Source organism: Saccopteryx bilineata, chromosome 6 (genome assembly GCF_036850765.1).
Source record: "Saccopteryx bilineata isolate mSacBil1 chromosome 6, mSacBil1_pri_phased_curated, whole genome shotgun sequence".
In the NCBI taxonomy this organism is placed as follows: Eukaryota; Metazoa; Chordata; class Mammalia; order Chiroptera; family Emballonuridae; genus Saccopteryx; species Saccopteryx bilineata.
The window spans coordinates 179,461,157-179,478,039 of record NC_089495.1 but is presented as its reverse complement, the minus strand read 5'-3'; the positions used below and the strand labels follow the sequence as shown (position 1 = coordinate 179,478,039).

At 41.3% G+C, this 16,883-nt stretch overlaps 1 protein-coding gene across 2 annotated transcripts in view; it reads right to left on the bottom strand.

Moving 5' to 3' along the window:
* Window positions 1-4,431: 4,431 nt before the first annotated feature.
* Window positions 4,432-16,883, bottom strand: part of PAK5 (p21 (RAC1) activated kinase 5) — a 277,050-nt gene continuing 264,598 nt past the window's right edge. For both annotated transcript variants that reach the window (XM_066236921.1, XM_066236922.1), the window contains exons 8-10: window positions 13,287-13,412; window positions 9,843-9,977; window positions 4,432-6,638 (exon numbers count right to left, since the gene is read on the bottom strand). In XM_066236921.1, the coding sequence (XP_066093018.1) occupies window positions 6,483-6,638; window positions 9,843-9,977; window positions 13,287-13,412 (417 nt within the window). In that variant the 3' untranslated portion in view covers window positions 4,432-6,482. The remainder of the gene's footprint in view (window positions 6,639-9,842; window positions 9,978-13,286; window positions 13,413-16,883) is intronic.

Genomic DNA, 16,883 nt, shown 5'->3' with positions numbered 1-16,883 from the left:
TTATTGGGTCTGAGTGCTCTTTTTCTCATCTGAAAATAGAGCTTGCTCGCCCATCCTTGCAAAGTTATTTGCAGATTTGTGGCAACGCATTTAAGTCCCTAGCACATTGCATGGCACACTGAACATGTTCCATAAAAGCTATTATGAGTGACATTTTCCTAGCATAATTCTTAACATGACTATTCCAATTTTACCTGCCGTACAAGTTCAAGGAAGACCCAAAGGGACCAATGCAGGGGTGTTAAACCAGATATCCATTTGCCATGTCAGCTAATTTTGAATTCAGAATGTGTTTCTGTGCAGGGATTTCCCCACAGCCCTAGCCCACTAAGTGGGGGAGTCCGTGAACTCGGATGGGAAAAAAAAATTACACCTTAGGTTTTTACTAACTGTAGGGTGGTCAGCAATGGGGGAAGGTCACGTGAGAAACCCAGACCCAGGAACTTTGGCTGGAGCCGCCCACATCCATGCATACCAAAAGAAACTTCCCAGGCATCCCTGGGAAAAGAGCGACTGTCCGTCAGCCAGTGAGATTTCACCACGTCATATTAGCTCAACCACACTAGAGGGGACCCTTTAAATATCTCCCATGCGGGTCACCTTATGCGACTTCCCTGGCCTCTGTTCTCGGGGCCAGGGAACCTCGCCGGGCGGGATGCACTGTACTCAGTAAAGCTTTTGCTTATCCACACTTCGTGGCTACGCCCCTTCCTTCTTCCTCAGCGGGGAAAAATACCTTACACTAACCTCATATGAAAAGTAGCATCTCCCTCAATTATGAACACGGGCACCAAGACGTGTAGTATCAGAAGTGACTGCGTATTTGTCATCAGGATAAATCCCCACATTACACTTGTTGAAGCTATCTCAAAAAGTCAGTTATATTCTACTTTGATATTATGGTAGACTTTCACAAGATTTTGTTATTTAATGTTTTAATACCATAAAATTAAAAATATGATAACTGTACTTTCATTGACTTCCTTTGTAAGTCGATGTGTTTTACTTTACATGTTTAAAACTATTTTTTTTTTCTGAGAAGAAGTCCATAGTCAGGCAAGAGCGTCCAGCATGTGAAATTGGACTAAGAACTCGGGGCTAATGGCTACTTCAGTAGTTATTTAAAGTGACCAAACTTATCGGGCTGTCTGTGGGGGAAGGACAAAGGCTCATATGACCAATAAGATGATAAGTATTTATTAGCACTGATCACACATTTTCTAGACCCTATGGGTGCTGGGGGCACATCAGTGAACAAAATAGGTAATCATCCCTGCCCCAAGGAACTGAAATCTCTGTGTGTGTGTGCATGTGTGTGAATGTGTGTGCGTGCGTGCATATGGGATCTGTTCAGGTATTACGATCAATGCTGGGACCCTCCGTTAGTTCAGTAAGGTGGGTCATATAAGACCTTGAAGTTCTTTCTAGCTTTATATTTTTTGAAATGTTGACAATGATCAGGTATAATTATCAAAGCATTTGCTCCCCAACCAAATCCTTCCAGGTAAGTAAGGCGCACCTTTGCTTTGAAAGCTGTGTATTTTGATGCAGAAATCAGCAACTGTCCTTGTCTCAAGTCCTTGTTTTGTCCTTCTTTAGCTCTATTTTTGTAGGAGATGTGGTCAGGGTTCCACCCACATTCTCTCAACCTTTCCTGAAAGCCACTTGTGACAGTTTCTGTGTGTGCCCCAGGCTTCCTGTGCCTCACCTCTTTATTAGTTGGGACAGACTGCCATGGACGGGGCAGGTGCAAGTTGTGGGCGTTGCAGCTGTCAGAGCAACTCTCAGCCAATGAGGGATGGGAGAGGGGGTAAATACCAGCATCTCCCCCCACCAAAGGGGCAATTCTGGAGTGTCTCTCCCAGAAGGTCTCCTGGGGGATCAAGCCCCAGTGGCCCATAGTGGTAACCCATTCCTTAAAACAATCTTTTTCTCTCCTCTTTGTCTCCCTTCTCCACTCTGCCGTATTGAGTAAGCCTCTTGGAATTCTCTCCCAAATAAATGATTTGTGCTAAAGTCTCAGTCTTAGGTTATTTTTTCTGCAGAACTCGCATGAAGGTATTATGTGCCTTGGAAGTACAACTCAGAATATACACATTTCAAGGCTCAAGGTGACTGAACTTACTGCACAATTCGAATCTGTACGGTGTCATGTCACTTTCACAGCACTGCTCCTGCTGGTACGATCGGTGCATACTTCAGACCAAATCTCTTTCCTCTGCCTGGAATCTCATTGTTGTTTCTTTGATGAAATACAGTGCATCTGTAAAGTCATGGTGCACTTTTGAGCGGTCACAGGAAAGCAACAAAAGATAATAGAAATGTGAAATCTGCACCAAATAAAAGGAAAACTCTCCCAGTTTCATACCTATTCAGTGCAGTTCGATGTGGGCTCACGCACAGATGTTTTAGGGCTTCTTAGGTAGCTATCCTGTGTAGCCTCTACAGACTCGTCACTGACTGATGGCCTACCAGAACGGGGTTTCTCCACCAAACTGCCGGTTTCCTTCAACTGCTTATCCCACTGAGTAATGTTATTCCTATGTGGTGGTGCTTCATTGTAAACGCGCCAATATTCACGTTGCACTTTGAATTTAGCAAGTCACAGAACACACTGAGCTTTCCTCTGTACCGTCCACATCTCGACTGGCATGGCTGTGGGCTGCTTTGCTGTATACATGGTGTTACGCCATCATCTGCACATGCGCACATGCTGCCACATCATCCTACAGAAACTGGGAGGGTTTTCCTTTTATTTGGTGATTTCACATTTCTATCGTCTTTTGTAGCTTTCCTGTGACTGGTCAAAAGTGCACCATGACTTTACGGACACACTATAGTGCTATTCATTTAACCCGTTTGAGCAAGGAGTCTGAACTCATTCAGTTATTAACTTCATGGAGTAACATTTTTTTCTCCAGTAATTTCTACTAAATGTACTCTTCCCAACAAGTAATAGGGATATAATCATAACTCAGTCAGATTTTATCTAATCCATTAAAAAATCAATCTCATTCTGATTCAAAATCACTCCCCTCTCTGTTGCTTGGGCCAAACTTGTATCAGAGAAAGATGAAGAGGCAGCAGTGGATAGACAGGAGCAGGTAACATGGTGACTGCTGTTACTACCCTTTCTTTCTTCCAAGTCCCTTCTGCCAGTCATGGGGTCTCACACTAACACATGGTCTAAATTTATAGGGAGCAGTTGGGAAGGGAGGCTGGGGTAATCCATCTGATTGTTTTGGAGATGCTGTTAGAAGACAGGTAGATGCCTACATCTCCTGTGTGTCAGCCTGAAGTCTCTGCTGATGTTGGTGCACGTAGTTTTTTGAGTCAAGGTCAGCTCCATCCTGACCACTTCACCCTGCAGAAAAGCAGTCATTGCTCCCATTAGTTCCCCCCATGGCGCATGCCTCCAATGCAGTCTCTAGCTTGGGTATCTCATTGCTTAGGTAAATGGGCTGCCATGTTCCCTGTTCCTTCTCTGTGATCCATCATGGCCGAAAGGAAGCTGATGTCTTCTTCCATGCCTGGCAATGGCTTTGGGGACCTGCCTGAGGAAGGTTACTTTTATCTTTCTCTTCCCTGGCACACGATATGCTACAGCCTTTGTCGTCATGCTATCTCAGGCATGAAAACCTGAGGGTTTTCATCTTCTGAAATTTCCAGATGAGAAATAAACTCTTTAAAGACAAGTGTTCTTCTCAACTTCATGGGTTAAATGTGACCATCTCCTGTCAGCCAAACAGGAAAGGGAGAGGGGCCAACACTCTCTTCCGGGTTTCCAGAGAGCTCTCACCACACCTTCTTTAATAGAAAAAACCCCTCCTTTTTATGTCTTTTGTTGGTAAAAGCCTTCAGATCAGTTCAGCATTTTTGGAATAGGAAAGCAGAATGGGAGTCTTTGGCCATGAATCTGGCTTTTCTTGAACTTGGATTTCCAGAATTTAATAATTATTTTTTCTCAGTAGTGGTATCTATACCAGTGGTTTTCAACATTCTCACACTTGGGGGCCAGTGAAAATAGGAGAATTATTTCAGGGACCACTAAGGCAGAAATCCCCCTAAGCATAGCGAATTTGACTAAGATCAAACCCAACGATTAAGATCGTTGGGTTTATAATATTCATATAACACCAGGGTGGTTAACTCTTTCATGAACCAGCATGAAATTTTTGGTTGACCAGTCTGTGTACTGGGGTTGGAAAAAACAACAACACTGATCTACACCATAGTAGCATGTAAGACAGATACCATAGTCTTAACATTGTAATCTCTGGGGATGGGAATATTTGTCTTTGGTTTGTATCATCATGATGTTACATATAACTTTATACCAACTCATTTACATTCCCTAAGATAACAGAACCATTCTTGATTACTTAAGAAAACAAATTTGGGAAAACAATAGAGTTTCTAATAACACAATGGTTAAAAGGCAAACATTTATTTTTATTTGCAAGTGCAGTTTCTGCCAATAGTGCTCACAAAACCTTAAGCTACGGTAGCTTTTGGTAAACTTAATGAATACTTTAAAAAATACCCAGTGATAAGAAACTTACAGAAAATTTTCCATTATACTGTCAAAAATGTTTGGAATCCAAAATTCACTATTTTCTGCAATGGTTTTGATATTTGTTCGGGTTAAAAGAGATTTTCTTTTCTTTCTACTACATAGTCCTGGCTGAATTAATACAATCTATTCCATGAACTTTTAGGACTGCCATTTTCTGGATTTAGATTCTTTTTATTCTTCTCTATTTCTATTCATATTTTAATATTTTACATGAAACATCAACTTTTTGAGTTTTATAAAAACAATATTACAGATTCTATTTATGGTGAGGCATTTCCAGTTTGGGGAAGACTAAAAATCTAATCAGTAGAAGGTCATTTTATGCCTTTTATTCCTTTTAACTATAATAAATAATTAGCAACCTATTAATTACAAAAGAATTCTTAATTATGCTTAGAGCAACCAGAGCATTTTCACAAATTTAAATTTCTATTTGTTACAGTATGTGATGTCATTAAGAAAAGCCTCTGGTTTTCCAGTTTGGTAACAAATGGCTTTTGTCTGATGCATAATTAATAGAAACTAATGATGACTATGTAGCTCTTCCAGAGTGTTAAAGGCAAATCTATATTGGCCTACAGGTAACATGCAAATTCATCCAACAAGCAACACAAAATGTATTGTAGTAGTCATTCATTTTTATCAACATGTGAGAAGATCTAGTCAGCAGCACAACTCTCCTATGTCGGAAACACATCATAACATGGTCACAATTGAAGTCAGGTTGCACCCTTCCTAATTCACCCTCTAGAGTCAGTTCAGACTTCCAGCACAATACATGAACAATAGCGATTAATACTGTGGTACAAAGGTAAATACAGACAAGAGTTTGGTGTGCTAGCATACAGAGTTTTAAAAACAGTGACAAATGAAACCAAACATCTTGCCCTGTTCTATCTCCTTTCCCTTTGTGAGACTGGAAATCTCACGGCATTACTGTAACATTCAACTAGGGGAACTGAGTCCAATCATCTTAGCACTAACATTGTTCCTTGGGAAGGAAATTTGGCCACTAGGGGACATCATACCCATTGGAGACAGGGCACCAAAGGAAACTTCCTGCTCAGCAAAAACTGGTTTGTGACTAAGAGCCTTAAAGGAAAATGTGATTTTTCAAAAAATATTTTGCTTTATCCCAAAGAGTAGTTTGGTGGTATTCTGTGGCTCAAATTTTATTATTTTTGGTTGGATAAATGAAATGTGCACCACCATCACCATCACTTTTAATTCTTCTTCCATCGCATAAGACACTTGTTAAGATAAGAAAGATATTCTACTAAAGCTGACGGTGATTGAGAGTCATTCAGTATTCAAAGTTCCTAAAGATTCGTTGGTTCTCTGAAAGGGATAAAAAAGTAGGAAAGGCTTTGTTCAAACTCTTGCTAGTAAACAAGTAGTACTCCAACTGATACAATGGCTACGCAACATCAAAGTACTATAAATTATCAAAACTGTCGTACAGAAAAGTTACAAATTCATTGCAAAATACATTACACTGCTACCATTAAGAAAAAAGTGCTTTTTTGTTTTCCTTTCTTTTTTTTTTTGCCAGAAAAGTATTCTTTCAATATAGAAAATCCTATGCGTTACCCTGCATGTGGCTAGGATATATCATAACGAAGTTTGTACGGAGTCCTTCTGATTTGCTGGATGAAGGGCTGAAAAATAGAATGAAGACTTATGAACGCTGTGTTCCAAATGACTATACCAGCTGTCAGTGGAAAGATGCCTGTTTAAGACACAAGAAGATGCCCTGGTCTATCAAACCCTGCTGGTCATCACACTGTCCCACCAAAATCAGCTGGTTAGAAAGCACAGGCCTTTTGCATGTTCTGTGGTTTCCTCCTGTTCTCCTGAATTATTCTCATGTCCTCATCTAGTCTTGTCACCTATATGAAGCCTCTTCTCAGTGATGCCTGTATTGTCTCATGAGGGGGACAATGCAAGATGGCGGACCTGCCAATTTCAAGAATGGATGTCCAAGGAGTTCCTGGGCCGTAGCTCTTTGAGAGGGCTCCCTCACCAACATCAGGTCTAGGAATCCCCGGAGCACTGAAGAAACCTGTGGAAACATCGACATCATCCTGAGGACTAGCACAGAGAGCCAACCTGAAATGGTTGCCAGCTAATCCCAGAAAAAACCATTCTATCCAACATCACATTCCAGAAATGATTTTGAGGAGAAAGATATTATGGAAGCAAAAGCAGGCATTGTCTTTATTAGCACATGATATTTCCCTTACCTTCTTTAAGTTTGAAATAACAACTGTAATTTGCAATACAATGAAGAATGACAATTTACTTACTAAACAAAACTATAATGTTAATAGTAACTATAGCAGCTAATATAAGGTACTACTATGTATATATAGGCACTGGTCATACTCACTTGATAAAGTGTGGTATAAACAGGGAACCGTTTTATTTTTCTAACAACTACAACTATCTAGCTTTGGGAAATCCCTTTTTGTAAAGAGAAACAGCTTCTTTATGAATATCTGACACAAATAACATTTATTTTCTTTAATTTCATATATTCAAGTGCATTAATATTAAGTGTATGTTTTACATTAGGTTATTTTTTTGTTTTTGTTTTTGTTTTTTTTTACCATTATTTACATCTATTTATTCTCCATCTCTATACGAATGTAGAAAATTTCTCCATTCTAGGGGCTACCTTGGGTTCCTTTCCTGTCAATACCCACCTCCTTGCAAAGTGTCACCACTCTCCTGATTTTTTTTTTAATTCAATGAAAAGAGGAGAGGCAGAGACAGACTTCCACATTGCCCCAACTGGGATCCACCCAGCAAGCCCACTTGGGGGCTTTGCTCTGCCCATCTGGGGTGTTGCTCCGTTGCTCAGAAACCAAGTTATTCTTAGTGCCTGAGGCAGAGACCATTGAGTCATCCTCAGTGCCCTCACTCCAATCAAGCCATGGCTGCAGGACAAGAAAAGAGAGAGAAAGAGAGAGAGAGAGAGAGAAGCAAGAGAGGGATGGGTGGAAAAGCAGATGGTGCTTCTCCTGTGTGCCCTGACTGGGAATCAAACCCAGGACATCCACATGCCAGGCCTACACTCTACCACTGAGCCAACCAGCCAGGGCCTGACTTCTAATAGCATGAATTAATTTTGCCTGCATTTGTCTTTTATAGAAATTGAGTTATATAATCACACGCTGTTAACTATTCTCTATCTGGCTTCTTTCATTCTTCTTTGTGTCTGAGATTCATCCCTGTGTGGCAATAATTTTATTCTTTTCATTGCTGTGTAGTATTCACTGTTGAATTATACCACATATGACTTATCCATTTGGGAAATAACCTTGGAAATTTCCAGTTTTTGACCAGTTGGATTAAAGCTGCTCTTGTACATGAACTTGAAGGACATCACACCCACTTATATTGGGTGTGGGACTATCTGATACTACTATTTTGACCACATTTTATCATTTAAACTTAGTCCAATGCAGGAAGACTTTTATAATCTCCTGTTTCATTCAAGCAGTCTCCTTTTTTTTCTTCTTTGCCAGGTTCACACACCTATAAAAGTGATTCTATTGGGGCTCTTCCCTATGATTTAAGGGTGAAGAAAAAAGAGATGCTACCATTACAAACTAGTCTCCCCGAAACGGCAGCCTCACTCCTCTCTCTTACTGTTAAGAGAGATGGGTAGTAGTGGGATCAGTGTTTCAACAGGTGTCCCCAAACTACGGCCCGCAGGCCACATGTGGCCCCCTGAGGCCATTTATCTGGCCCAGGGGCACTTCTTTCATTGGTGATCAGTGTGAGGAGCACTGTATGTGGCAGCCCTCCAACAGTCTGAGGGACAGTGAACTGTCCCCCTGTGTAAAAAGTTTGGGGACCCCTAGTAGAGTGTTGGTCCTGTAAAATGGCCCTTCTCAGAAAGCCCTGCCCCAAGTGGTGGCGGCCTCAGTGGTGGTTCTTCAACTTAATATCATTTATTTTCCTATTTGGCAATCCTTGGAAAACAGGAAAGATGCTACGTGGTCCCTTGACTATGTCTTTCATTGTCCTGCATGGTCTAGCCCAGGGGTCCCCAAACTTTTTACACAGGGGGCCAGTTCACTGTCCCTCAAGACTGTTGGAGGGCCAGACTATAAAAAAAAACTATGAACAAATCCCTATACACACTGTATATATCTTATTTTAAGGTAAAAAAACAAAATGGGGACAAATACAATATTTAAAATAAAGAACAAGTAAATTTAAATCAACAAACTGACCAGTATTTCAATGGAAACTATGGGCCTGCTTTTGGCTAATGAGATGGTCAATGTCCGGTTCCATATTTGTCACTGCTAGCCGTAACAAGTGATATGACGCGCTTCCGGAGCTGTGATGCGTGCATCCCGCGTCACCGGAAGTAGTACTGTATGTGAGCGATGTTGCTACATAAAGTACTCCAGGAGCACAGGATATGGATGCTAACCACCAATGAAAGAGGTGCCCCTTCCAGAAGTGTGGCGGGGCCAGATAAATGACCTCAGGGGGCCGCATGTGGCCCACAGGCCATAGATTGGGGACCCCTGGTCTAGCCCCTGCCTACCTCTCTGACTCTACTGTCTATCCTTGATCACTTTGCTCAGCCATATAACCTTTCTGTATTGGCTTGGGGACTTTGCACTTGCTGTCTGTCTACCTGGGATGTGTTTCTCCCAGGTCTTTACATGGCTTACTTCTTCTTTCCATTCAGAGTCCAGTTTGGGTGATTCCTCCCCAGAAAGGGCTGCTTTTATTCTTCAGCCTAAATAAGTTCCCAGCCTCCTCTCCCGCACACTTGATTCTATCACAGAGTTTTATTTGCTTCATAGCACGTACCAATTTCTGAAATCATTTTCTCCCTCCTTTTGTTTGGAGTTTGTTATCTCCTGCCCCAACTAAAATGCAAGCTCTATGAGGGTCAGGAAAGCTGGGGTCTGGCACTGTGATATCCCCAGCAATTAGAACAGTCCCCGGTATGTCGTAGGTGCTCAGGTTGGGAGTGATTTACCTTCCTAGCCAATCCTAGGAGAGAGGAGCTGGCCATACCCATTTTACAAATGAACTTCAGAGATGGAGAGGCTGAATCCCTTGTCCAGTGAACAAACAGGAAGAGCAGAGATTTAAACCCAAGAGACTCTAAGTCTAAGACCCTGCCTGTAAACCGGATCTACTCCTGGATAGCGTGTGCCAGTCTTTAAAACCTCAGGGAGACTGAGACACTCAAGAATGATTATGAATTTCAGCACCGGATGCCGCCTCTCACCTTGTGCAGGTCCTTCACTCGTGGAGGTAAACTGTCCCGGATCCTCCGCATGGCCTGGAGGGGAGGTTCATTGAAGTAGGGGGGCTCGCCATCAATCATCTCTATCACCATGATCCCCAGAGACCAGATGTCCACCTGTTAGGCACAACCCACTGGTTATTTCAGGCAAGGAGAACATTTTGCAATGTTGGACGTGCCCAGGGAACCAAATAGATTCGAATTCATTCACAAATTTACATTTACAACACAAATTTATAGGCTGAATCATTGAGTCACTGTTTGAAACGGTCTACATTTGCTTTTCATTTTAATTAATTAATTTATTTTTATTAAGTAAGAGGTAGGGAGGTAGGCAGGCAGAAAGGCAGACTCCTGCATGCACCCAGACCGGGATCCACCGGCAAAACCCCTACAGGGCGATGCTCTGCCCGTCTGGGGCCACAGGGCTGATGCTCCACTGCTCAGCAATCAAGCTATTTCAGTCCTGAGGCAAGGTCAGGGAGCATCCTCAGTGCCCGGGGCCAACTTGCTCTAACCATTCCAGCTGCAGAGGGAAAGAGAGAGAGAGAATGGAGAGGGGTGGAGAAGCAAATGGTCACTTCGCCTGTGTGCCCTGACCAGGAATTGAACCCGGGACTTCCACAAGCCTGGCTGATGCTCTACTGTTGAGCCAACTGGCCATGGCTACATTTGCTTTTTAAAGACAACTTTAGGCCCTGGCGGGTTGGCTCAGCGGTAGAGCATCGGCCTGGCGTGTGGGGGACCCGGGTTCGATTCCCGGCCAGGGCACACAGGAGAAGCGCCCATTTGCTTCTCCACCCCCCCTCCTTCCTCTCTGTCTCTCTCTTCCCCTCCCGCAGCCAAGGCTCCACTGGAGCAAAGATGGCCCGGGCGCTGGGGATGGCTCCTTGGCCTCTGCCCCAGGCACTAGAGTGGCTCTGGTCGTGGCAGAGCGACGCCCCGGATGGGCAGAGCATCGTCCCCTGGTGGGCAGTGTCGCCCCTGGTGGGCATGCCAGGTGGATCCCGGTTGGGTGCATGCGGGAGTCTGTCTGACTGTCTTTCCCCGTTTCCAGCTTCAGAAAAATACAAAAATAAAATAAAAAAATAAAGACAACTTTAATGACAATTCAGACAATTGGGTATACAGTTGTCACTTGCCATATTGTAGTTCACTTTTCATGGTCTCACTGTATCACAAATATTAAAATTGTATATATCTAATTTTGTGGTATATAAGCATTTTTATATATTTATTATTTTAATTACTTTTGCGATAAAATAAGCATTATATAGCTTAAAAATTAAAAATATAGAAAATATTAATTAAAACATATTAAAAGAATATTAAATCAAAATAAGACTTTAAAATATATATAAATGAGAAAAAAACATAAAGTTGCTACTTCAAGAATTTTCACCTATTGTGGGGGGTTCTGGAACCTAGCTCCCACAATAGACAAGGGACCCACTGTCCATGAATATCCTAACATTCTGAAGTTCAGAACTTTATTTTTTACCCTGTTGATTCTGATGGTTAACTGTCTATCAGGACAGGTGAAAAGAAACATCCAAAGTTTTGTTATGAACATAGAGAGGAAAGCTATATTTCAGCTATAATACAGTGTGTCCGTAAAGTCATGGTGCACTTTTGACCGGTCACAGGAAAGCAACAAAAGATGATAGAAATATGAAATCTGCACCAAATAAAAGGAAACCCCTCCCAGTTTCTGTAGGATGATGTGGCAGCATGTGCACGTGTGCAGATAATGATGTAACAGCATGTATACAACGGAGCACCCACGGCCATGCCAGTCGAGATGTGGACAGTACAGAGGAAAGTTCAGTGTGTTCTGTGACTCGCTAAATTCGAATCCGTGACCAAAGTGCAATGTGAATATCGGTGCGTTTATAGTGAAGCACCACCACATAGGAATAACATTGCCTGGTGGGATAAGCAGTTGAAGGAAACCGGCAGTTTGGTGGAGAAACCCCGTTCTGGTAGGCCATCAGTCAGTGACGAGTCTGTAGAAGCTATACGGGATAGCTACCTAAGGAGCCCTAAAAAATCTGTGCGTGAGCCCACATCGAACTGCACTGAATAGGTATGAAACTGGGAGAGTTTTCCTTTTATTTGGTGCAGATTTCACATTTCTATCATCTTTTGTTGCTTTCCTGTGACCGCTCAAAAGTGCACCATGACTTTACAGACACACTGTATAATAACAGTTCTCGACATGTTGATAAGAGACTGCAAAGAGCTACATTGCACGACACAATATATTCGGATTCTTGTATTGATTTGATTTTTCAAAGTGGTTCTCACCCCTCCCCTCATTTTGGGGTTCTCTCTTTTATGTTTTATCATTCTGAAGCAGCACGCACAAAACCCTGCCCTCTAAAGCTATCTCCAGGTGGATCCCGGTCGGGTGCATGCTATCTCCAGGTAACAGAGAAAAGAAAGGGAAGAGATGACAAGCAACTCCTTCTGAGTAAAGAATGGGAAGCCAGGACAATGAGAAGCCAGAGCCGAAGCTATAAATTTCCTGCTACAGTCACTTTCCCGTTACAGCGTCATTACACCTCTTATCAGTTAGCTGCATTCCTGTTAGAACCCTTGAGGTGACCTTCACTGAGAATGTATGCTCTTGGAACCACAGTGAAAAAAATAAGTTGAGTACTCCTCCAAGGGCAAGCAAACAAGGGAGAAAAAGCAGAGTCCACTTCACTTCTGCCAATAGCCTTAGCTCATTGACCCATGCAACCTCTTATTGTTTCTCCTGCCTTAAAATCCACCTCCTGCACCATAACACGTGTCAACACTGTGTGCCCAGCCGAAGGAAGTCCTTGCCTCTATGTGTGTGGGGTCTCACATGCTTCAGAGCTTCTACTCACACCATGTCTTCTCTGGAAGACCCCCCCCATTTTCATGTATCTAAATCATATCACTTAAAAAATTATACACAACTGTTTCCATTCCAGGGGAAACAGAAGTTGTGTCATATTTTCACATATAAGTTTTTCTATGGCAAAATATTATATCTTATTCAAGGATTACCTCTCTGTTGTGGAGCTTTGTCTGACCCTCTGTCCTTTGAATCATCACACCTGTTCACTTGTATGTGTCTCTGGCTACTCCCCGAATCACATCACCTTGCTCTGTGGATGCCTGCCACTGAGGGTGGCATCAGAGTTTGAATCCATCTCCCCTAGTGTCCACAGTAGAATCGCAATCAACTCCCCTAAATCAGTGTCATGGCGATATCCTCTGTGCTGGCCATTCTCCCTTCTGCCACAATCTCCTCTGTGACAAGTCAGTGAATGGGGGTCAAATGCGGAGTCAAAGGTCATCACCTCATCTCCTGTGATCATTATTTCAGAACAACTCTATGTCTGAGCCTGTCCTGGCCCCACCTCTCTCAAATGGTGGCTGTCATCCCCTTACCTCTGTCCCATAAGGTAGCCTAGAAATCACCTCGGGTGCCATCCAGTAGGGAGTTCCAACCAATGATTTCCTCTTCGGTACCTCTTTGGAAACTTGAGCACAGAAACCAAAGTCAGATAACTTTATCTGCAAAGGAAAGGAAGGCAACAAACGAACAATTTAAAAATACTGGTTTGGAGATACAGGAATATATAGAGACTTGCAAATTCAAAACACAACAATCTCATTAACAGGCCTTGGAAATATCGGTGGAGGGGCTGTCAAACCCTTTAATTGAGAAAGCATGAGCCATTTTGATAGAAGAACTCTCCTGACTCCACCAGGCAAATTTTAACTCCTGCTTTTATAAAATAATGAAATTTTAAAAAACTTACAAATTAAATATTGGTATACTGCAAACAACAAATTCATTAAAATTCAAACCCATACCTTTAAGGTAACAGATGAAGTATAAGTAAATGACTATCCTCAAAGAGAGTTTTGCACAAACTGCTGCAGTTAAGGTCTCTTGCACTGAATACATTTAGATTTCTAAGTACCATGAGAGAGTCAAATTACCAATCTTATTTCTGTATGTGACTAATTATAAGACCTCATTTAGATAGGATGCTTTTAATATGAACTCTTTTTCATTTTGTTTTCCTCTTTTGTTCATGACAGGACAATTGAAGTTGCCAATGTGAACATCAGTGCAAATGGAAATATTGGCATCAAAACTGGGTGTTAGCATTTGGTTACTATAGGTATGAGGTGGTTGCCCTAATGAGCTAATATATATGTATGTTATTTATCTAAGATGTCATAAAAGAAAAGAAAAGCCAAAAACTCTTGCACTGAGCTTTTAAGAATACTCTTAAGAATATACTGCACCATTAAATACCCTATATTCCAGATGACAGGGATTCCATTTATTTCAGGGAGGCATAATTCCTGTATATGATGGTTTGTTATGAACTTCGGATGGCCTCATGGAAAAGGACTGCCACTTAGGGTTGTTACTGATGTTAGAATACACTCAAAGACAGAAATGGTTTGGGTATTGGCTGGCAATGGTTCAGAATAACTGTCTGAAGTTCAAATTTCCATAGATCAAAGTTGCAGTCTTACAGGCACAAATTCTCTCTTGATCTCTTCATACCCTCTCTGAACTTTTTCCAGCAATTTTTTTCTGGTTCTACTTTTGCTCTCTAGACCTTAAATACTTGGGCTACCTAGGGATCAGGTCCAAACTCTCACCTCTTCTCTTTTTACATACTCTTGCTGAATATTCCTCGGTTTCCCATGCTTAATGTAGACTTCTCTCCTTCATTCTGCACCTATACTTCCACATAGTATATGTTCAACATGGAGTTAATTTTTGTGACTGGTATAATTTCTGTATCTAGATTTAACAGTAATTTTTGCATGTGGATATCCAGTTGTTTGAGCACCATTTGTTGAAAAGATCATCTTTGTTCCATTATATTGTCTTTAATCTTTTGTCAAAGATCAGTTGACTATATTTATGTGGGTACATTTTGGGTTCTCTATTCTGTTCAATTAGTCTATTTATCATTTTATCAATACCACATTTTCTAAAAAGCTGACATTGGGGTATTTCACTAAAGTCAGGTAGCATCAGTCTTGGAACTTTGTTCTTCTTCAATACTTGTTGGCTAAGTATTGTATTGATCTTTTGCCTCTCTGTATAAACTTTATAATTAGTTTGTAAATATTCACAAAGTAACTTGTTGGGATTATGACTGAGATTACATTGAATCTATAGATTAAGTTGGAAAAAACTGACATCTTGACAATATTGAGTTTTTCTATCCATGAACATGGAATATCTCTCCATTTATTTAGTTCTTTGATCTCATTAATTGGACTTTTGCTTATATAGATCTAGTACAAATTTTGTTAAATTTATATTTAAGTATTTAAATTTTGGGAGGGGTGCTACTATAAATAGCATTTTGTTTTTACTTTCAAATTCCATTTGTGCATGCTTGTATATAGGAGAGTGGTTGACTTCTGTATATTAATTATATATCCTGCAACCTTGATATAATTGCTTATTAGTTCTAGGAGTTCTTCTTGTAGATTGAGTCTTTTGGATTTTCTTTTTGTGTGTGACAGAGACAGGGAGAGACAGAGAGAGGGACAGATAGGGACAGACAGGAAGAAAGAGAGATAAGAAGCATCAGTTCTTGCCTGACCAGGCGGTGGTGCAGAGGATAGAGCACCGGGCTGGGATGCAGAGGACCTAGGTTTGAGACCCTGAGGTCGCCAGCTTGAGCAAGGCTCACCAGCTTGAGCCCAAGGTCACTGGCTCGAGCATAGGGTCACTCGGTCTGCTGTAGTCCCCTGGTCAAGGCACATATGAGAAATCCATCAATGAACAACTAAGAAGCTGCAACGAGGAATTAATGTTTCTCATCTCTCTCCCTTCCTGTCTTTCTTTCCCTATCTGTCCCTCTCTCTGACTCTCTCTTTTTCTGCCACAAAAAAAAAGTATGAGTTCTTCATTGCAGCATCTTAGTTGTTCATTGGTTGCTTTCTCATATGTGCCTTGACCAGGGGGCTACAACAGATCAAGTGACCCCTTGCTCAAGCCAGATAAGCCTGTGCTCAAACTGATGATTTTGGAGTCTTGAACCTGGGTCCTCTGCATCCCAGTCCGATGTTTTATCCACTGCTCCACCACCTAGTCAGGCGATTCTTTTGGATTTTCTACATAGAACATCATGTTGTCTGTGAACAAAGACAGTTATTTCTTCCCAAACTATATACATTTTATTTATTTTTCTTATCTTATTGAATTAGTTAGTACTTCTAGTATGATGTTGAAAAGGATTGGCGAGAAGAAACATCTTTGCCCTTTCCTAATCTTAGTGGGAAAGGAAAGCCTAAAGAATACCTTTTTACTTCCCCCAGAATTTTTCTCAGGAGCCCATATTGATCTCTCCCCTCTCCAAATTTGAGAGAATTCAGCACTTAATCAATCTTGAACTGTATTTTTGATGCTGCTTTTGTCCTTCTAGATAGAAATGATATTCCTCAGGGGCAACAGCTCTGTCTTTTACTTGTAAGGCTTTACTGTGTTCCTTATGAACTGATAAACCAGTAGATATTCAAAAAATACATGCTCCTAGATAGATTTTTTTAATATTGACACAGATATGTGATAGCAGGTCAGATAATAGACACATTGGTGCTATTTCTGAAAGCATCACTGCCTTATTGAAGACAGCTGTTTCTAGAATCAAAGTTAAATCTCAGATGAAAGAGCAAATATTTTGGAAATTATTAATGTGTTTTTTCTTCTTCCATTTCCTTGTTCATAATCTTCTTTCTAATCAGACCCATGTAAGTGTTGTGGTTTGGGGTGGAAGGAAATTATATTGCTCCAGATAAACCTAGAGAAAGTGGGTTTATTGGAGAGATGATTTTCTCAATCGCTTTAGCACATCAAGCATCAAACCCACACTTCCATGTGGTGTAAAAAAGAAAGCCCTGGCACTGGGTCCATAATCCTTGGTGCCCTATTTTTAAAAGAATCTACAATTCATAAAAGTGAGAAACCCTCCAGTTCATACCTTTTATCCTGTGGTTATT